The 22203-nt window shown below is 45.8% G+C and overlaps 2 protein-coding genes across 3 annotated transcripts in view; one reads left to right on the forward strand and one right to left on the reverse strand.

Annotated features, from left to right (window-relative positions):
* Nucleotides 1-16018, forward strand: part of SLC25A1 (solute carrier family 25 member 1) — a 33443-nt gene extending 17425 nt beyond the window's left edge. The window contains exons 2-9 of the mRNA XM_058158480.1: nt 3992-4099; nt 4879-4978; nt 8002-8140; nt 8642-8726; nt 8882-8986; nt 10249-10364; nt 12527-12600; nt 13977-16018. Of these exons, the coding sequence (XP_058014463.1) occupies nt 3992-4099; nt 4879-4978; nt 8002-8140; nt 8642-8726; nt 8882-8986; nt 10249-10364; nt 12527-12600; nt 13977-14091 (842 nt within the window). The 3' untranslated portion in view covers nt 14092-16018. The remainder of the gene's footprint in view (nt 1-3991; nt 4100-4878; nt 4979-8001; nt 8141-8641; nt 8727-8881; nt 8987-10248; nt 10365-12526; nt 12601-13976) is intronic.
* Nucleotides 16019-19157: 3139 nt separating this feature from the next.
* LOC131185770 (thyroid adenoma-associated protein homolog) overlaps nt 19158-22203 on the reverse strand; it is a 50633-nt gene continuing 47587 nt past the window's right edge. For both annotated transcript variants that reach the window (XM_058158615.1, XM_058158614.1), the window contains exon 31: nt 19158-21320. In XM_058158615.1, coding sequence (XP_058014598.1) covers nt 21052-21320 — 269 coding nt within the window. In that variant the 3' untranslated portion in view covers nt 19158-21051. The remainder of the gene's footprint in view (nt 21321-22203) is intronic.

Below are 22203 nucleotides of genomic sequence, written 5' to 3' on the forward strand. Positions count from 1 at the left end.
TCCCTTCCCACCAAAGGTGGTCCCTATTTTTCTACTTGCCTTTTTTACCTGCTTTCGAACTGCTAGGTTGGCAGAAGCTGGGACAAGTCATGGGAGCTTGCCCCGTAACGTGGCACTAGGGACTCGAACCGCTGAACTGCCGACATTTCGATCGACAAGCTCAGCGTCTTAGCCACTCAGCCGCCGTGTCCCTTCACGTAACCTTGGGACCCTGCAGTTGACACCAATACACCGTGGTTTCCAAGCAGCCAACTTTTGATCGCGTGGCATTGGGAATGGTGCGACGGTTGTAAGTCTATTTTTTTCAGGGCCAGTTTAACTTCGAACTTCGGTCCCTAAATGAATGGTTGTAATTTGAGGACTCCCTTTAGATTCCATTTAGTAACAATTTTTTTGCCTTCCTTTATCTCATGCCTCCGGATGTCTCTTATCTTGACCTTTTTCACTTTCTTTCTATTTGCGGCAAAAGGTTGCTTATCTTGAGTTATATAGTTATTTATTTATTTGTGAGGGATGTGTTGGCTCAGTGGCTAAGACGCTGAGCTTGTCGATCGAAAGGTCGGCAGTTCAGCGGTTTGAGTGCTGCATAACGTGAGCTCCCGTGACTTGTCCCAGCTTCTGCCAACCTAGCAGTTCGAAAGCAGGTAAAAAATGCAAGTAGAAAAATAGGAAGCACTTGTGGTGGGAAGGGAACAGCGTTCCGTGCGCCTTTGGCGTTGAGTCATGCCGGCCACATGATCATGGAGACGTCTTCGGACAGCGTTGGCTCTTCAGCGCTGAAGAAACGAAGATGAGCACCGCCCCCTAAAGTCAGGAATGACTAGCACATACGTGCAAAGGGAACTGTTGTGTCTTGCCCGCTCTCACCGCAGCCGGGGTCTGCTTATCTGCTTCCGAACGCTGAAGAATGTCCTCCCGGCCCCAGCCCTGGCTCCATGCCCAGACAGGCTGAGGAGGGGGCATCTCCCAGCCCCAGCCTTGGCTCCATGCCCAGACAGGCTGAGGAGGGGGCATCTCCCAGCCCCAGCCCTGGCTCCATGCCCAGACAGGCTGAGGAGGGGGCATCTCCCGGCCCCAGCCCTGGCTCCATGCCCAGGCAAACGGAGCAGCTAGACCCCTCCCCCTCCTCCACAGCATGTGAGCCTGAGGAAAGTTTATTTCCAACAGCTGCTGATTGGTGTGACCCTCGCATCAGAAGACTGGATAGGCGGAGGCAACAGAAGGAAGGGAGGGGCAGGCCTGGATGAGTGCTGAGTCATGGAGCCACACCCCATGGCCTATATAAAGGATCTGCTTTCTGGCAGTCTCTGAGTCAGGCAAAGTCTAAACATATCTTGCTGAAGTCACTTACTGGTCTCCTGCCTGCTCTGAGGACTTTGCTAGGACTTTGGGCAGAGCTGCAGAGGCACGCCTGATTCGGATTTCCATGACCCGGCCGTCAGCGGAGGAGTGGGACACGACAGGAACCTTTACTTTTACCTATTTATTTGTATCAGTGCCTTTATTATTTTTTTTTACCCATAACTCAAGGTGCTGAAAATACGCAACGTACCTTCTTCCTCCTATTTTTTCAACAACAGCCCTGTGACTTGGGTTGGGCTGAGAGAGAGTGACTGGACCAAAGTCACCCAGCCTCCTTTCATGTCCAAAGCGAGACTAGAACTCACCATCTCCTAGTGATTGGCCCAAAGTCATCCAGCTGGCTTCCATACCTAACGTGGGACTAGAACTCACTGTCTCCTAGTGATTAGCCCAGAGTCACCAAGCTAGTTTTAATGCCTAAGGTGGAACTAGAACACACCATCTCCTGATGATTGGGCCAGAGTCACCCAGCTTGGTTTTCATGTCTAAAGTGGAACTAGAACTCACCATCTCCTGGAGACTGGCCCAAAGTCACCCAGCTGGCTTCCATGCCTAAAGCAGGAGTCGGAACTAGGACTCCTTGTCTCCTGGTGATTGGGCCAGAGTCACCAAGCTAGTTTTAATGCCTAAAGCGGAACTAGAACTCACCATCTCCTGGGGACTGGTCCAAAGTCACCCAGCTGGCTTCCATGCCTAAAGTGAGACTAGAACTCACCATCTCCCACTTTCTAACCAGGTGCCATAACCACTAGACTAAATTGGTTCTGGCAGACAGGCGTTTTTTCCAAGCGTGCAGAATTTATTTTTTGTTTCTTTCTTTTTCCCCCCGAAATGCATTAGTTTCCCTTCCAACAACAACCACAACAAAATTCAAAGCGACAACTTTTGTTATGATGAGGGCAAGAATAATCTGCTTCGTTGAATGCCGAATAGATCGTTTTTTTCATCCCTGCAGTGGGCAGGAGAGAAATCCACTCCCCCCCCCCTTCTTTCACCAAGTACTTTGTCATGTTGTCGACATCCGGATCTAGTTTCCTTGTAGATCCTCCTTGTGGGTGTTCCCTGGGTTGTGTCTCCAGCCAGCCAATGACGCCGAGAGTGTGTTTCCTTTGCACAGTCATGCTGAGCTAGGACTCTGAAGAATTCTTTATTGGCCAAGTGTGATTGGACACACAAGGGATTTGTCTTCGGTGCATAAGCTCTCAGTGTACATAAAAAACACATTCGTCACGAATCATAAGATACAACACTTAGTGATAGGGCCTCTGTGGCTCAGACTGGTAAAACTGACTGGGGCCGGGATAGCTCAGGCTGTTAAGAAGCCTGTTATTAGAACACAGTAGCCTGCAATTACTGCAGGTTCAAGCCCGGCCCAAGGTTGACTCAGCCTTCCATCCTTTATAAGGTAGGTAAAATGAGGACCCAGATTGTTGGGGGGGCAATAAGTTGACTTTGTAAAAAAAAATATACAAATAGAATGAGACTATTGCCTTATACACTGTAAGCCGCCCTGAGTCTTCGGAGAAGGGCGGGATATAAATGTAAACAAAAAAACAACAACAACAGTCTGTTATTAACACAGCTGCCTGCAATTACTGCAGGTTCTAGTCCCACCAGGCCCAAGGTTGACTCAGCCTTCCATCCTTTATAAGGTAGGTAAAATGAGGACCCAGATTGTTGGGGTCTATAAGTTGACTTTGTATATAAATATACAAATAGAATGAAGACTATTGCTAACATAGTGTAAGCCGGCCTGAGTCTTCGGAGAAGGGCGGGATATAAATGCAAATTAAAAAAAACGTGATAGTCATAGGATACTAAATAAGTAATGAAATCATACTGGGAAACTAAATAAAACACTATAAATCGTAAATATACAAGCAACAAGTGGGAAGAGATAGGTAGCAGTTAAGATGTCAGATGTTGGTTTCGGTTTAATGTCAGCGTTCCAGAAAACCCCTCCTGCAGAAAAGACTCCGAAACCAACATCTTTTAAAGTTCTTTTACTAGCATTGGTAAACTGGCACAGTTGGAAGAAAACCTTGCTCGTTTTATTAAGTCAAATCTTCTTTCGCCCTCAAGTTCTAATTTCTCCCTTTTTATTCGTCTTCATTCTCTTTCATTCTTCTTTTTTTTTTAACTATAGTGACCAGACGTCCCGCTTTTGGCGGGACAGTTCCGCTTTTTAATAATTTGTCCCGCGTCCCGCGGCAATTCCAAAAAGTCCCGATTTTTTTTTTTTTGTTTCACTCCAATTCTGAAAATGGGAAGTGGCAACGCAAGAGGCGGAGGCGGAGAAGGGGGAGTGGCAGAGAAGGGAGCGCGAGAGGGAGGAGAGACGCCGCTTGACTTCACCCGAGAGGAAGAGAAGAGCCGAGAGGAGAGCCGAGCCTGCCTGGAAGAGTGGAGAAGCACTTTTTTTAAAATTTTATTTGCATTTATTTGCACTTAACGACCGAGGCGAGAAAGGTCGTAAAATGAAACAAAACCTCACTTAAGAAATGTCTCACTAAACCATATAAATATTGGGCTGGGTTGTGGTCGTAGATCGAGAACTCCCTGTAATATATTTTTCTTTCTTGGGTATCTGCAGATGGATACATCATTCTTCTCTCGCTTACCTTTCCAGGTGGCATCGCCGGAGGTATTGAAATCTGCATCACCTTCCCCACCGAATACGTGAAAACCCAGCTGCAGCTGGATGAAAAGGCCAACCCGCCACGCTATAAAGGCATCGGTAAGGCTGGGCAGCCCAGAGTTTCCATCAACTCACCAATAGCAATAGCACTTAGACTTATATGCCATTTTACAGTGTTTTACAGCCCTACTCTAAGCGGTTTGCAGAGTCAGCCTATTGGCCCCCAACAATCTGGGTCCTCATTTTACCCACTTCAAAAGGATGGAAGGCTGAGTCAACCTTGATCTGGTCAGGATCGAACTCCTGGCACTGGGCAGAGTTAGCCTGCAATACTGTATTCTAACCTCTGTGCACGATGGATTGATGGATGGAAGGAAGGAAGGAAGGACAGTAGCAATAGAACTTAGATTTATATACCGCTTCACAGTGCTTTACAGCCCTCTCTAAGCAGTTTACAGAGTCAGCCTTTGGCCCCCAACAATCTGGGTCCTCATTTTACTGGCCGGCATGACTCAACACCAAAGATGCACGGAACGCTGTTCCCTTCCTACCAAAAGTGGTCCCTATTTTTTCCACTTGCATTTTTTATATGCTTTCGAACTGCTAGGTTGGCAGAAACTGGGACAAGTAATGGGAGCTCACTCCGTTATGTGGTGCTAGGGATTCGAACCGCTGAACTGCCAACCGTTTGATCGACAAGCTCAGTGTCTTAGCCACTGAGGCACCGCGTCCCTTTAGTCAAACTTAGTTGCTTGTAAAAAATAAGATATCCTTTCGTTTTGTCTCTCTGTTTCTTTCTAGTTTTTCTGTTTGGAGCAAGTTGTATTTTTTTTCTTATTAATGCAGGTATTTTTCATTCTTTTTTTCTTTATGCGCAGTGGACTGCGTCCGAGTGACGGTCAGGGACCATGGGGTCAAAGGCCTTTACCGAGGCCTCAGCTCGTTGGTGTATGGTTCCATCCCAAAAGCTGCCGTGAGGTAAACATCTACTAGTGGGTAAGGGGTCAGGTGTGATGTGAGGACACAGATGTGAGGACAATCGACCCATGGAACAGAAGTTGCCTTCGGAAGTTGTGGGAGCTTCACCACTGGAGGCTTTCTAGAAAAGACTGGGCTGCCATCTGTCAGAAATGGTGTAGGGTCTCCTGCTTGGGCAGGGGGGGGGTTGGACTAGATGACCTATAGGGTCCCTTCCAACTCTGTTAATCTATCTAAGATGATCAAAGGCCTGTTGACTAAAACATACGATGAACGGTTGCAGGAACTGGGCCTGGCTAGTCTAGTGAAGAGAAGGACCAGGGGACACAGGATAGCAGTCTTCCAATATTTGAGGGGCTGCCACAGAGAGGTGGGGGTCAAGCTATTTTCCAAGGCACCTGAAGGCCAGAAAAGGAATAATGGATGGAAACTGACCAAGGAGAGATTCAACCTGGAAATAAGGGGGGATTTTCTGACAGTGAGAACAATCAACCAATGGAACAGAAGTTGCCTTCAGAAGTTGTGGGAGCTTCACCCCTGGAGGCTTTCAAGAAGAGATTGAATTGCCATCTGTCAGAACTGGTGTAGGGTCTTCTGCTTGGGTGGAGGGGTTGGACTAGATGGCCTACAAGGTCCCTTCCAACTGTTAAATCTGGAATTTCAGAAGGCTTTTGGAAATTTTCTTCTCCAAACTTTCTTCAGAATAACTGCCGCAGACAGGTGTGTGATACATGCAAGGAGAGTGCAGAATCTTTGGAGTTGAAAATGTTCCAGGCTTGAAAAATTAGTTTTGCTGTTTCTAGATATGGGTCAGTTTTAGGTTTATCAAGATTTCTTCCCTACAGATAGTCCTTGACTTAACAACACTGAGAAAAAGTGACTTAGGATCGTTTTCCACACTTACGACCGGTGCAGCATCTGACTCCTAATTATGACGGTTGTAGTGTCCCAGGGTCACGTGATCCCCTTTTGCGACCTTCTGACAAGCAAAATCAATGGGGAAGCCAGATTTACTTAACAACCAGGTTGCTCACTTAACAACTACAGTGATTCACTTAACACCCGTGGCAAGAAATGGCGTAAAATGGGGCAAAACTCACTTCACAAATGTCTCACTGAAGAACAGAAATTTTGGGCTCCATTGTGGCCATAAGTCAAGGACCACCTGTATTGCATATTTTAGCTGAGAGTTTTGTAATTTAAAGGAATGTTATTCTTATTATGTTTCCTGGATCATAAACATTTTGGGGCACTCAATATCCCTTAATTGGTTTTATTCGATGCCTTTAATTCCGTTTACGATTTGCTGGTCTCTGCCTGGATAAAGGAATTCATTGATTTATTGCTTAATTTGGCCTAGGGTGATGACCTAAGCAGAGATTGATAGCTTAGTCTGTTTTATGCTGGGCTATAATCCTCACAAAGGTTTGATTTGTGGGTTATCTAGGTTATCCAGCTGTGGTTGAATTCAACAAACCAGGTTTAAGCCAATCTTAGCTTTGCTCGGCGATCTGCAATGATTGGAATGGCCAAGGTGGAACAGACCCAAGTTGGGGGTGGTCCTTTGAATCTTGATTGATTGATTATTTGTATTTTTATACCGCCCTTCTCCAAAGACTCAGTTTAAAATACAATAACCATTAAAAATCTAAATTCAATAAGCTGAGAATTTAAAAATTTTGAATAAAATTATTAATAAAATTATTCCTCTTAAAAAAACCCAGCAGTCGCTGTTTTCATTCTTTTTATTTTCCCCTTAGAGGGAACAAATAATAGCTTTTACCTGCACTTTGTGACTTACCTGTCTCTTTTACCCCATTCCCTGTTCAAAGTTCAAACACGCCAGATTTTCTGTGCGTGTACCTAGCGATGGGAGGCAGGGGGGTGCTGGAGAAGGGACAACCTGGTTGTGTAATGAGGATTTATTTGAATAAAGTCAGGAGGGAAGAGAGCGGGAGATAAGTCAGGAATATTTAGAAATATTTGGCTTGGGGATGGGGTGGGGGGTTGGATTTCAGGCCTGCATTCTCAAATGGAGAGGGGGGGGATTTGGTCCCCAAATTTCAGGTTTTTAGAAAAGAGTCAGAATTTGGCCCCAGATTGTAGTTGGGGATGGGAGAGAAATTGTTCCCCATATTCTCAAGTAGAGCAATTCATCCCCCAGATTTTTGGGGGGCGGGGGACAGAATTTGGCTCCAGTGGGGAAGGGGAGATGGGGAGGATGGGTATTGGTCTATTGTCGTGTCCCACTCCTCCGCTGACGGCCGGGTCAGGGAAATCCGAATCAGGCGTGCCTCTGCAGCTCTGCCAAAGTCCTAGCAAAGTTCTCAAGGCAGGCAGGAGACCAGAAAGTGACTTCAGCAAGATATGTTTAGACTTTGCCTGACTCAGAGAATGCCAGAAAGCAGATCCTTTATATAGGCCATGGGGTGTGGCTCCATGACTCAGCACTTATCCAGGCCTGCCCCTCCCTTCCTTCTGTCGCCGCCGCCTATCAATTCTTCTGAAGCGAGGGTCACTCCAGTCTGCAGCTGTTGGTAATTGACCTTCCTCAGGCTCATGCTGTGGGGAGGGAGGGTTCTAGTTGCTCCGTTTGCCTGGGCATGGAGCCAGAGCTGGGGGCTGGAGGTACTTCTTCCTCCTCAGCCTGTCTGGGCATGGAGCCAGGGCTGGGGCCGGGAGGCATACTAGGACATTCCTCCGTGTTCGGAAGCAGATAAGAAGGCCCCGGCTGTGATGAAAGCGGACGAGACACAACAGTCTATGTACTCAGCAGAGTAGAGTAGAGTAGAGTAGAGTAGAGTAGAGTAAATAAGAATAGAGTAGAGTAGAGTAGAGTAGAGAATGAATAGAATAGAATAGAATAGAATAGAATAGAATAGAGAATGAATGAATGAAAACGAGGAAGTTCTCTCTCTATTGGCGGAATGATAACTGCACGGTGTGCAACGGTGTTCTTTTAGTAGGGGATCTTCATCGTTCTACCTTGGGCCCACCAGCCTCCTCTTTTCCCCCTTACACAGGTTTGGCATGTTTGAGTTCCTGAGCAACCACATGAGAGATGCCGATGGAAAGCTGGACAGCACGCGGGGCCTTCTTGCCGGTTTGGGGGCCGGCGTGGCTGAAGCCGTGGTCGTGGTCTGCCCCATGGAAACCATCAAGGTAAAAAAAAAACAACCTTGAAAAGAAAGAGGACACGTATTTGTGGAATCCTTGTTCCTTGAGAAGAACCTTATTTTCAAATCTGGAGCGTCGGGAACAGGGGTCAGCAATCTGGGGCTCTGGAGCCGCATGTGGCTCTTTCATCCCTCTGTTGCGGCTCCCTGTCGCTCAAAATATGAGTCACAACCACCAATGTGTGACAACTGCCGGCATACAATTTATTGCGTTTTTCAACTCCCGGTAGGCCAACCATGGATAAATCCAAGAAAAGAAAAGTTCCAGAAGAAAACAATGTTTAATTCAACTACATATGCTAGTTTTGTGGCCGCTCAAGAAATAGTCAAGCACGGGAAAGGGTTTTGTGGCTCCCGGTATTTTCTTTTCTGTGGGAAACGGGTCCAAATGGCTCTGGGTGTTTAAGACCCCTGGCCAAGAACCATCTAACATCCTTCTCTGGAGTCACACTTAACTGTTGTCTTCTCTGCTGCCCTTCTTCTGCAGGTGAAGTTCATCCACGACCAATGTTCTCCCAATCCAAAATACCGGGGTTTTTTTCACGGCGTGCGGGAGATCGTTCGGGAACAAGGTGAGAAACGGGGATGGTTGGTTATCGCGACAGCGTCTTATCTTCTTTTTTCTGTCTTGTGTTTTTTTGACCAGGAAATAATTTCATTTTAACAATGCCGGACTTTCTTTAACTCTTCTGCCATCTCTTGCCTTCCCCCGTCTCTTGTCTTGTAGGGTTGAAAGGAACCTATCAAGGTTTAACCGCCACGGTCCTCAAACAAGGATCTAACCAAGCCATCCGCTTCTTCGTCATGACGGCTCTTAGGAACTGGTACAAAGGTAAGTTACGTCCCTCTTTTAAAACTCAATTTCTGTCCCTTTTTCCCCTGATAGCCTTCCAATTTGCCCTCTTATGTCCTGAATAATACACAATTTTAACCTCGGAAAACGGTTTCTGGAACCAAGCCATGATTACAACACACCCAAGCAGGACTTTGGATGTTCCTTTTGCTGATATTCCTAAAAGTCAACAACAGCTTTTCTCCTCTAAGCTGTTGTAACTTTGAATGGTCATTAAATCATCACCTTCTTTTAACGAACCCCATAATCCCTTGCGGGGTGGAGTCTGAATGGAGCTGAGTGTTTACTGGCCGGATGCCTTTCCTGTCGCCAGTGCGGAGTTTTGTTCAGCAGATATATTCTCATGGTGCCCAGAGAGAGAAATATCTGCCCCTACCTAGGATCGAACTCACAGCCTCCTGATTGTGATGCGAGAGCTCCACCTCTAGGCCACTCTTTGAACGGTCATTAAATAAGCTGTTGTAAATCGAGGACTACCTGTACAGGTAGCTCATTGGGTTGTGTTTCTTCTCTGTTCTATTTGAGAAGATGGACAACCTTAAATCAGCGGAAATACAATGTAATGAAAGAAACCAGATTTGTTCATTGAAGGAATACCTCTCCCTCCCTCCCTCCCTTCCTCTCTTTGTCTTCCTTCCTTCCTTTCTCTTTCCTTCTCCCTCCCTCCCTCCCTCCCTTTCTTTCTTTCTCTTCCTTCCTTCCTTCCTCTCTCCCTCCCTTCCATTCTCTCTCTCTTCCTTCCTTCCGTTTTCTCTCTCTTTCTCTCTCCTTCTCCCTCCCTCCCTTTCTTTCTTTCTCTTTCCCTTCCTCCCTTCCTTCCTTCCTCTCTCCCCTTCCTTCCTTCCCTTCCTTCCTTCCTTCCTTTCTTGCCTTCCTTTCTTTCTCTCTCCTTCTCTTTCCTTCTCTCTCCTTCCCTTCCATTCTCTTTCTCTCTCTTCCTTCCTTTTCTCTCTCTCTCCTTATCCCTCTCTCCCTCCCTTTCTTTCTTTCTCTCTTTTCCTTCCTTCCTTCCTTCCTTCCTTCTTTCCTTCCCTCCCTCCCTTTCTTTTTCCTTTTCCTTCCTTCTTTCCTTCCTTCCTTTCTTGCCTTCCTTTCTTTCTCTCTCTCCTTCTCTCTCCCTCCCTTCCATTCTCTCTCTCTCTCTTCCTTCCTTTTTCTCTCTCTTTTTCTCTCCTTCTCCCTCCCTCTCCTTTCTTCCTTCCTTCCTTCCTTCCTTCTTATCCATGTTTGTGTCCTTTCAGGGGACAATCCTAGCAAAGAGATTAACCCACTTGTGACGGGATTATTCGGGGCGCTCGCCGGAGCTGCCAGCGTCTTCGGTAACACCCCGCTAGATGTTGTGAAGACGAGAATGCAGGTAGGAACCTACTACCACATGTGGTGGACGTGTGCAGCAGCAAAAAAAATACTGGATAAGAATAAGAATGTAGTTAGAGGAAACAACTAAACAACGAATAGAGCTAAAGCCAGAGCTATTCCTATTAGGCAAACTTACAGGAAACTATGACAAAAAAACCCTCAATATCTAATACTACACGTAATAACTGTGGCCAGGATAGTCTATGCACAAAATTGGAGAAATAGAAACATACCATCAGAGGAAAGTGTGATCAAGAAAGTGTTGAAGTGTGCCAAGATGGATAAATTAATGGAAATAAAAGATAAGAGGACAAACGGAATACTGTTTGATATGGAGTCTGTGGTATAACTGGTTAGACAATAGATGTAAAGATTAGGAAATTAACCAAGACAGAGGATTAAGGAGCTAGAAAATAGTAAAAGTATAGAGATAAAGATAAACGAAGAACATGCAGTATTATAGTAGGATAAGATGTGATATAAAATGCTAAATGTTATAAAATACTTAGAGTAATAACTATGTACTGTATATAAATGAACATATTAGTATATTAGTATATATAAGGGAACCACATGTATGTAACTACATAGATATAGGGGGGAAATGTATTTATACCGGATATATACCGATATTGAAGTATTGCAAGGATGATGAAAATTGTGATATAAAATGGGGAAAAAACCTGCTTAATAAAAATTAATCAACGAGAATGCAGTTAGGATGGGGTTTTAGCAACTCTTAGCTATGGATCCCCAAATCTGTGTAGCCCATAGCTGTGAGTTTTAGGACCGAGCTGCCTTTGCAGAAATTCTTTGCAGAGGGTTGATCTTTGACCTCGACGGGCCTTTCCCTAGATCCAACAATGAGAAGGTCAAACTCCAGACATCTCTTGGATTAGCTAAACTGTTTTTCTGCAGACGTAAGGCCTTTTGCCTAGTTAGGAGTACATGAATTAGAGAGCCTCTAAAGCCTCTAACGCTGAGCTTGTCGATTGAAAGGTCAGCAGTTCAGCGGTTCGAATCCCTAGCTCTGGGTAACGGGATGAGCTCCCATTACTTGTCCCAGCTTCTGCCAACCTAGCAGTTCGAAAGCAGGTAAAAAATGCAAGTAGAAAAATAGAGACCACCTTTGGTGGGAACAGCGTTCCATGCGCCTTTGGCCTTGAGTCATACCGGCCACATGACCACGGAGACGTCTTCGGACAGCACTGGCTCTTTGGCTTTGAAACGGAGATCAGCACCACCCCCTAGGGAACGAGTAGCACATATGTGCGAGGGGAACCTTTACCTTTTAAGAAGCTGAGATGGGACTCCATAGTTTCTTCCTAGCTTCCTAGGATCTCCTGCTTGAGCAGGGGGCTGGACTAGAAGACCTCCAAGGTCCCTTCCAGCTCTTATTCTGATTCTGATTCTTCTCAGGCTGTAAAAAGTGGCAGTGGGAGATTTGTACTTTCAGACTTGCAAGATTCTGTTAATATAGTCTTACAATAAAGTAGAATTAGTCTTTGTGTTGGGTGTGTGCATAAAGACACTGATATTGTCACTTGTCAAATGAAGAGAAGAATGCTCTTGTGCCTCTTACTCCTTCTGCTCATCTGACAAGTGACAATATCAGTGTCCTAGAATTGGGATGGGATGGGATGGGATGGGATGAGGAAGAATAGAATAGAATAGAATAGAATAGAATAGAATAGAATAGAATAGAATAGAATAGAATAGAATAGAATAGAATAGAATAGAACAGAATGGAGGAGGAGGAGGAAGTAAGGAAGAATAGAGTAGAATGGGGAGGAAGAGGAGGAAGAAGGAAGAAGAATAGAATTGAATATGAATAGAGTAGAGTAGAATAGGTGGAGGAGGAGGAAAGAAGGAAGAATAGAATATGAATAGAATAGAAATGGAATGGAATGGAATAGAATAGAATAGAATAGGATAGAATAGGATAGAATAGGATAGAATAGGATACATTGGGAATGCCGTCAACAAACGGAAGGGACATTCAGTTAGGTTTCTCATTGAGTTTAGACCAGAAGCAGAAGTGAAATGGATATTCCAGCTTGAGCCCCAAGTGAGGCAAGCCGTTGAATTGTGCCATGCCCAACGTTTTCTCACCATTGCTAATCCAAGCTCCCTTTTCTTCTCCCATCTTTCTCTTCATAGGGCCTTGAAGCGCACAAGTACAAGAGCACCTTCAATTGCGCCTACCAGATTATGAAATACGAAGGACCTCTGGCGTGAGTTTGGCATGGCTTTGAAAGATAACAAGGGTGGTGGGTTGCACGGGGAGGCTTACACACACACACACCCACAAGAGGTGTGGGCAACCCACAATCCACTTGACTCTTCTTGGGTTCATAGTGGATACATCTCCGGTTCCTCTTCAGACAAACGGTTATCCAGCATCTTCGTAAAAACTTCCAGAAGTTGTGAATGCTCCAACACTGGAAGTTTTTAAGGAGATGTTGGACAACCATTTGTCTGAAGTGGTGTAGGGTTTCCTGCCTAAGCAACGAGTTGGACTAAAACAGGGGACTGCAACCTTAAACACTCAAAAGAGCCATTTGGACCCGTTTCCCACAGAAAAGAAAACACTGGGAGTCAGAAAACCTAGGTGGGTGTGGCCAACTCGATGTCACTCACTTCCACTAGTCACATGACACCTCCCTAGCCACGCCTACCCAGCCGGTCATTAGGGCAGAGAACCAGTTGTTAAGAAACACCGGGAACCACAAAATCCTTTTGACATATATCTCTCTTCCCTCCCTCTTTCCCCCCTCCTTTCCCTCTCCCTCTGTGTATTTCTCTATGTGTGTCTCTCCCCCCCACCCCCTCTGTATCTCTCTGCCCTGGCTGCTTCTCGATCTCCCACCGTTGCCTCTTACCTTCTCGGGCCAGGCGAGGAGTGACTGGGAAGGGAGGTCCAGCCAGTGGTGGGATCACCTGACAGGGAGCCACATCATGTTGTGTCTCATCCGATCTCACCACAGCCGGGGCCTTCTTATCTGCTTCCAAACACGGAGGAATGTCCTAGTATGCCTCCTGGCCCCAGCCCTGGCTCCATGCCCAGACAGGCTGAAGAGGAGGAAGTATCTCCAGCCCCCAGCTCTGGCTCCATGCCCAGGCAAACGGAGCAACTAGACCCCTCCCCCTCCTCCACAGCATGTGAGCCTGAGGGAGGTCAATTGCCAACAGCTGCAGACTGGAGTGACCCTCTCATCAGAAGACTTGATAGACGGAGGCAACAGAAGGAAGGGAGGGGCAGGCCTGGATAAGTGCTGAGTCATGGAGCCACACCCCATGGCCTATATAAAGGACCTGCTTTCTGGCATTCTCTGAGTCAGGCAAAGTCTAAACATATCTTGCTGAAGTCACTTTCTGGTCTCCTGCCTGCCCTGAGGACTTTGCTAGGACTTTGGCAGAGCTGCAGAGGCACGCCTGATTCGGATTTCCCTGACCCGGCTGTCAGCGGAGGAGTGGGACACGACACATCAGAGGGCCCCAAGAGCCGCATGCGGCTCTGGAGCCACAGGTTGCCGACCCCTGGACAAGAAGACCTCCAAGGTCCCTTCCAACTCGTGTTATTCTGTTCTGTTTTATTCTTCCTTTCTAGGTTTTACAAGGGCACCATTCCTCGCTTGGGAAGGGTCTGCTTAGACGTAGCCATTGTGTTCATCATCTACGATGAAGTGGTCAAAGCACTCAACAAAGTATGGAAAACGGATTGAGAGGGTTGCAGCAAGTGAGCTGGGTGGGTCATCCGCCCCCACCCGCATCAGGCAACAGCTGGGACAAAGGGGCGACCAACTGCAGAAGACATTTGGAAGGGTGGTGTGTGCTTCTTCATTCTTTTTTTTTTTCTTCTCACTGGGAGCGGTGCCTCTTGGCCAGAGGACCCGATTCCAGTCTCCCCCCCACCCCAATCACTTGTCACCTTTCGTGGTACTTATTTATCAGAACGGACTGCGGATGGATGGATGGATCCTTCTCTCTGTAAGGTTTCACCTTAATGACGCGAGACCACTGGAGGAGGGTCATCACGAACGGGTCACGGAAATGAATTCATGGGTCATCATCAAATAGTTTTCTTCCGGTGGAGGGTCAACGAATGACCAGTGGGTGGGGGCGGGTCGAGTGGTTTTCTTTGGTGCTCTTGACAATACACATTCTCATTGGCTTTCTCACTTGTTCACTCATGGAAGACAAGTTCTAGACACGCCCTTCCTTCCCCCCCCCCAAAAAAACCCAGATTGAGGATGGTGCAGATAGCTGGGATGGGTGTGTGTGTGTGTGTGTGTGTTTGTAGGGGCCGATTTGCTTTTCTAGTGCCATTTTTATTTGATATTTTTGCCACCAAAGAGCACTTTGGAAAGATAAGAGATGGAAACGCAAGGAGATCTTCAATAAGAAAAGGGATTTCAAGCAGTTTTAAGGTGATACATAAGGGGGGGGGGTCTGAAGAATTTTCCCCAACCTGTTGCTTCCCAGGTCCGTAGGACCAATGGCTGGATCTTTTAGGACAGGGGTCTCCAACCTTGGCAACTTTTCAGACTTCTGGACTTCAACTCCCAGAATTCCTCAGCCAACAAAGCAAAGCTGGCTGAGGAATTCTGGGACTTGGAAGTCCGCAAGTCTTAAAAGTTGCCAAAGTTGGAGACCCCTGAGTTAGGATATCTGGGTTTTGTGGTCCAACACTCTTTCAGGGCATTAGGTTAGGAAAGACAAATCCCAAAACTTAACAGAAGACTCCATTAAAAATATCTCCACCCAAAGGAGATATGGTCCATATCTTTCTTTGGAACCCACTACTCTGGTGGAAAACTGGCATTCATTCACTTCTGGAAGCAGTAACCAAAACTCTGAATACATTCCAAAAATTCATTCCTTCCATAGTTTTCTTTTGGCAACTTGCAGTTCTTCATATGATGAAGTCCATCCCTTCTGAGCTGCTGGGACATCCTAGGCTTCTGGCATAGACAGGTCTCTCCAGAGCAAGAGAAACATTCTCCACGTAGGCCTTCTAGACATATTCACATCGCCCTAATGCAGGGAATCCAGGAGGGACTTTGTGTATCTTCTCCCTAGAGAAATAGTAGTGACCACTGATCTTCTACGATGGAGATGCTATAAGCGTTGGTAAGTAGGATCAGCTCAGGGGTGAAATGCTACCGGTTCGCTCCTGTTCAGGCGAACCGGTAGTAAAAAAAACAACAACTACCGGTTCAGTCGAACTGGTAGTTAAAAACATACCAGTTTGGGCAAACCGGTAGTTTAAAAAAAGCTACCGGTTCATCCGAACCAGTATTTCCAATGATCAGCTGTGCCACGCAGTTTATATTCGCAGGAAATCCTGCTTTCTAGTGAAGCTAAATCGCGCAGCGCAGCTGTTTCCCCCTCCCCCATGCGTTCTACTTACCTAGTGAAGTCATCTTTTTCCGCACGAAGCAGCTGCGTTTGGCATGAACTGCGCAGGCACAGGTAGCGAACTGGTGGCAATCCACGGAGGATTTCCCCGCTAAATCAGCTCCTCTGGAAATCGCGGTCTTCTTCCCCAAGCTTTGAATTTTATGTGCCTCCCTACCTTTGTGCTTTTCATTTTGGGTTTTATGTTCAGATGAATGTATTTTTATTTTTAAATATAAATATATATATATATTGGGGACTTCTTTTTTCCCCTTGGTCTCTATCTGGAACCAATAGGGATGTTCCAACCTTCACGTTGGTTGGACAGAACCTGCCTTACGGTGTCCCGTTGAAACTCATTCCGTAGTCTGGGAGCCGTCGACATGATCCTTCTTTCAGACCATGCTCCTTGGGGACATCTGATGGAGAGAAGACCCTTCCCCATTCATCCTTTTCAAAGGGTCTTTGTTCTCCTTAGACACTGCCTTAGTTTGAGAAGAACCAGAAGTCCTTGAACCAGGAACTGGCAAAGGCGACACTCATTGACCGATTCTTGTACTGTATTAAGAAAGGGGGACGGCAGCCCCTTTGTCTCTCTGCCCTGGTGCCAAGTCGGGGACATTTCCACTAATCAGTGCCAAAGGTTTTGTATCGTGCGTCTCTCTCTCATTCTCGGGGATGGTAGTACTCAGGGGTGGGCTTCTAAAATTTGAGCAAGGGGTTCTCTGCCTGGTTGCTGGGTGGGCGTGGCCTAGTTGGCCTCCTGCACCACAGCTGGGGGGGCGGCGTTTTTGCTCTCCCCGGGCTCCGGAGGCTTTCCTCCGGAAGGGCGAAAACAGCCTCCCCAGACTCTGGAGGCCAGAAACAGGCCTCTTTCTGGCCTTCCCGAACTTCTGGTCTGCCCGTTTTTCGCCCTCCCCGAGCCTCCGCACACACTCTGCACTTACCTACATCCAAAACGGGCTGCGTGGGGACTCCGGGGAGGGGAGGAGTGGGCAGGGCCAGCCAGGAGTGGGATTGGGGGGTTCTCCGAACTGCACAGAATCTTAGCTAGAGGTTCTCCCGAACCCCTAGCAGCCCACCCCTGGTCTTACTCCTCTCCTGCCTGCTCCCCCCGTTTTCCAAATTTAACCTGCAAAATAACAAACCCGCGCTTTGTGGTAAAAGGGGTTGGCGGAGGGACAGAGGTCCAGGCACCTCTGGTTGGCTGCTGCTGTTGGGCAACAGCTGGCCCAGAAGAATTTCGGTCCAGAGACACCCGGTGGTAGCAGCAGGAAGGGAGAACTTAAGGTCCAGATGGAGGCGATAACGATTTCTCCCTTTCTCCTTTCTGAATGTCGATATAGATGGATTTCTCTCCCTGCGAGCTGTTGATTCTCGAGATTCCTTCTTATGCTATCTATATCAGGGGTCTCCACTTTTGGTGACCTTTTTAAGACCTGTGGACCTCATCCCCCACGCTGACTGGGGAATTCTGGGAGTTGAAGTCCACTAGCCTTAAAATTGCCCAGGATGTGGCAACACCCCAGATCTATGTGCTAAAAGTTAACGCAGAGGTGGCCAGGATGTAGGGGGGTTGTTGCTTGTATTTTTACAGGATCCGGCGTTTTTCTTCGATGGAAAATATAAATTAAATGTTTTAAATGTCTCGCTGTTACGCCCTGGCCCCAAGAGTAGTCTGGTTTTTGGAATTCCTCAGCTCTCCGGCATGGATGCTGACAATAAAACCAATGTTGCCTGCTTGTTAAGTCACTTGTCTCTTGGTTTCATTTAAACAACGCTGAGTGACAAAGATGATGAGGGAGCTGGAGGCTAAAACATATGAAGAACGATTGCTGGAATCGGGTATGATGAAAAGAAGGACTAGGAGAGATTTGATAGCAGTCTTCCAATATCTCAGGGGCTGCCCCAAAGAAGAGGGAGTCAAGCTATTCTCCAAAGCACCTGAAGGCAGGACAAGAAGCAACAGGTGGAAACTAATCCGGGAAAGAAGCAACCTAGAACTACAGTAGTGGCCAAAATAATGGAAACCTTTTGGGAAAAGTGTATTTTCTAAAACTAGCTTTTTTTGGAGTAATACCATAAAATTATATATCAATGGAAAGATAACTTAATCAAGAATATACATACAATAACATTTATGAAGGATTTGCTATTAGAAAAGCAGTTACAGTATAAAGAAGAAAAGTGAAACGTAGAAAAAATAAGATACACAAAAATTATCACCATAGAAAAAACGAGCTATGCAAAAATGATCACCATGTCAGTTAATACTTAGTTGGGTAACCTTTAGCATGAAAGACGGCCTTACAACATCTTCCCTTGGAGTGAACCAAGTCTTAGTTCTGCAGCTGTTATAATGTGAAACCAAGATTGAATGATGGCTTCGATTAACTGGGTTTTATTGCTGGGTCGCTTCTGACTAACAAGTTTCTTTAGTCGGCTCCCTAGATTTTCAATTGGGTGAAGGTCTGGGCTATTCCCAGGTCATTCCAGCAGTGGAACAAGATTATCTTGAAACTCCTCCAAAAAAGTGGTGTTATTAGCAATCAAACCTAAAAAATACACTTTTCCCAAAAGGTTTCCACAATTTTCGCCACTACTGTAAGGAGGAATTTCCTGACAGAACAATTAATCAGTGGAACAACTTGCCTCCAGAAGTTGTAAATACTCCAACACTGGAAGTTTTTAAGAAGAGATTGGATAACCATTTGTCTGAAGTGGTGTGGGGTTTCCTGCTTAAGCAGAGGGTCTTAGAAGACCTCCAAGGTCCCTTCCAACTCTTGTTATTCTAAGTTCTACATTCTAAGTTGATTTGAACAATCTGGGTTCTCATTTTACCAACCTCAGAAGGATGGAAGGCTGAGTCTATTGTGGTCGCTAAATCGAGGACTATCTATAGAGGAAAAAGTGCAAAGAAGAGCAACTAAGACAATTAAAGGCCTGAAGACAAAAACATGAACGGTTGCAGGAACTGGGTATGTCTAGTTTAATGAAAAGAAGGACTAAGGGAGACATGATAGCAGTCTTCCAATATCTCAGGGGCTGCCACAAAGAAGAGGGAGTCAAGCTATTCTCCAAAGCACCTGAAGGCAGGACAAGAAGCAACGCGTGGAAACTAACTAACCAAGGAGAGAAGCAACTTAGAACTAAGGAGAAATTTCCTGACAGTGAGAACAATTAATCGGTGGAACGACTTGCCTCCAGAAGTTCTGGATGCTCCATCTGGAGGTTTTTTAAGAAAAGCAGTCTTTTCTTTAAAAACCTCCAGTGATGACGCACATACAAAAGCCACCTGCCTGAAATGGTTCCTGCTTCAGCAGCAGGTGGAAGCTCTTCCTTTTTTAAAAAAAAAAAATCATTAAGCTTTTCACCCTTAAAAACAAAATGAAGAAAAAACACAACACAAAAAAAACAAAAACAGATTAAAAACACATCACAAACATAGCGTTACATATTTTACAGCTCGTCGTATCGGCAACGGTATATATTCTCCGTTCTTTTTTTTTACTCAATCTTATACATACTTATATTTACATTCTATTTACCAATCCAATAATTTACATTTCCTAATTCCAACTTAGATTAACAATCTAACAATATAATTTATTATTTTAATTTCTTTTGTATGATGGGTTGGAAAAAAGGAAGTTCTTCCATATCTGGATATTTTTAAAAAAGAGGCTAGATGAGCGATGGCGAAACTTTAAGGCACCGACTGCCCAAATTGGAATGTGCATGCATACAGAAACCCAAAAACCAGCTGGCCGGTGCGCGCGTGCCTGTTTTTTGGGCATTTTTTGGCTGTTTTTTGGGCATTTTTGGGCTGTGTTTTGGGCCGTTTTTTCAGCTGGTTTAGGGTCATTTTCAGGCTGTTTTTTGGTGCTCCAGCGCCCATAAAGACCAGCTAGTTGGCGCGTGTGCCCACAGAGAGGGTTCAGCATGCCAACTTTGGCATGCGCGCCATAGGTTCGCCATCCCAGGGCTAGATGCATCGTAAGAACTAGTTTTTCTGAATTATGGAGGATTGGGTTCTGTGATTTATTTTATATGCATCCCTTAAAACAGGGGTCTCCAACCTTGGCAACTTTAAGACTTGTGGACTTCAACTCCCAGAATACCAAAGCTGGCTGAGGAATTCTGGGAGTTGAAGTCCGCAAGTCTTAAAAGTTGTCAAGCTTGGAGACCCCTGCCCTAAAAAAAATAATAATAATCAACCTCCTCGGTCTGCAATAACAAAAGCCAGTTTAAAAATGAAGCTATTATCTCCTTGAAATCAATCATCTCAGCAAGAGAACACGAACTAAGAGCAAAAAGAAAATTAATCAAGACGCTGTTGACTCCCCAGCAGGTTTTAAAGTGGGGTTTATTTGTTCCTAGTCTAACTTTTTGTTATTTATTTCATTCACAGTAAGGTTTCTAGCAAAGAACTCTCCCCCCTGCCCCCGCCCCTCAAGGAGTGAGTCATTCCTGATTTTGCAATCTTCCTTGTTGTGGTCATTAAACAAAAACCCTCCATTAACTTTGTTTCTCGAAACCCCCTGGGAAGATTGCAGATGGTGGTCGCATGAGCCCAAGATGCTGCGTCCATCATAAATATATATATTGGTTGCCAAGCATTCAAATATTAATTCATGCGACTTGACAAGAGACATGGTCATAACGGCAAGGACCGGCCGCAAGGCCACTTTTCCAGGGCTGTCCTCATTTTGAATGGTCATGAAATGTTGTAAGTTCCATTTGTCAGGAATAGAAATAGCACTTGGGACTTTATATTCCGCTTCACAGTGCTTTACAGCCCTCTCTAAACGGTTTACAGAGTCGGCATATTGCATATTGTAGAGTCAGCACCTTGCCTCCAACAATCTGGCTCCTCATTTTACCGAACTCGGAAGGATGGAAGGCTGAGTCAATAGCAATAGAAACAGCAGATTTATATACCGCTTCTCAGTGCTTTACAACCCTCTCTAAGCAGTTTACACAGTCAGCCTCTTGCCCACACAACAATCTGGGTCCTCATTTTACCCACCTCGGAAGGATGGAAAGCTGAGTCAACCTTGAGTCAGTCAGGATCGAACTGCTGAACTGGCGGCAGTTGGCAGTCAACAGAATTATCCTGCAATACTGCATGCTAACCACTGTGCCTGCCTGAGCAGGTGGTTGGACTAGAAGACCTCCAAGGTCCCTTCCAACTCTTGTTATTCTGTTATTCCTGTAAGGAATGGATTGATTTTTGGGAGCTACCCAAAATAAAAATAAAAACTTTTATTAAAAGTCCTTGATGTTTAACTAGTTTCCTGTAGTCCTGCTTGCTGTTTTTCCATCTCAACCGTAACAGCTATTCCACGCTGATGGAGCAGGTCCTTCAAGGAATGGATGGCGCAGCTCAGCTCCTGGAAAGAGACTGTAATTCCTGGGGTGCAGTTGAGCTGGTTCTGGGTTTCCAAGATCTTCAGAACATGGTCCACAAGGACGGCTTTAACCAACAGTGCCGTGATAGCAGAATGTATGTGAGGACACGACAAAGCTTTAAGCTGCAGGCAAGGGATGTCCTCTGAAACACACAAATAGGACAGGATTTCTTTTATTGGCCAAGTGTGATTGGACACACCCAAGGAATTTGTCTCCGGCTTCAGATGGAGCAAGCCAGTAATCCAGAGGTTTGAGTTTAGGTGAACAGAGAGGCCACCATATGGACATAGTATTTGCAACACCAGGGGTGAAATACCACCGGTTCGGACCAGTTCAAACGAACCGGTAGTAAAAAAAAAAATGCTGCTGGTTCAAGCGAACCGGTATTTCCGACGATCAGCTTGGCGACGATCAGCTGTGACGCGTGATTTGTATTAGCTAGAATCGTCGAATTTCTTGCTTTCTAGCTAATCTAAATCGTGTGGCACAGCAGATTCCCCCACCCTTGCTGTAATACTTACCTTTGCAGACTCGGAAGGCTTCAACATGTTCTGTGTTTAGCGCTGCGCAAGTACGCCTGCGAAACACGCGCTCAGTAGCAGACTCACAGAACCGATCGCAGACTTCAGAGGATTTCACCCCCTTGCACACCATGTATAACTGGGTCAGTTCAAGGCCCCTGGTTGTGTTGTTTGCCCAACATACTAAATCTTGGTCTGATAACCAGGACACCCTCTTTTTTTTAAAGTTTTATTTATGCCTTTATTATTTTTATAAATAAGGTGGTGAATGTGACCAATACCTTCGTCTTGTTTTCCCCACAACAACAATCCTATGAGGTGAAAGAGAGGGACTGGCCCAAAATCTTCATGCCAGGTTTCATACCTAAGGCAGGACTAGAACTCACCGTCTCCTAGTGATTGGCCTGAACAGGCAGCTTTCATGCCTAAGGAGGGACTAGAACTCGTCTCCTGGTGATTCACCTGAAGTCACCCAGCCAGCTTTCATGCCTAAGGTGGAACTAG

The sequence above is a fragment of the Ahaetulla prasina genome, chromosome 15 (genome assembly GCF_028640845.1).
Source record: "Ahaetulla prasina isolate Xishuangbanna chromosome 15, ASM2864084v1, whole genome shotgun sequence".
In the NCBI taxonomy this organism is placed as follows: domain Eukaryota; kingdom Metazoa; phylum Chordata; class Lepidosauria; order Squamata; family Colubridae; genus Ahaetulla; species Ahaetulla prasina.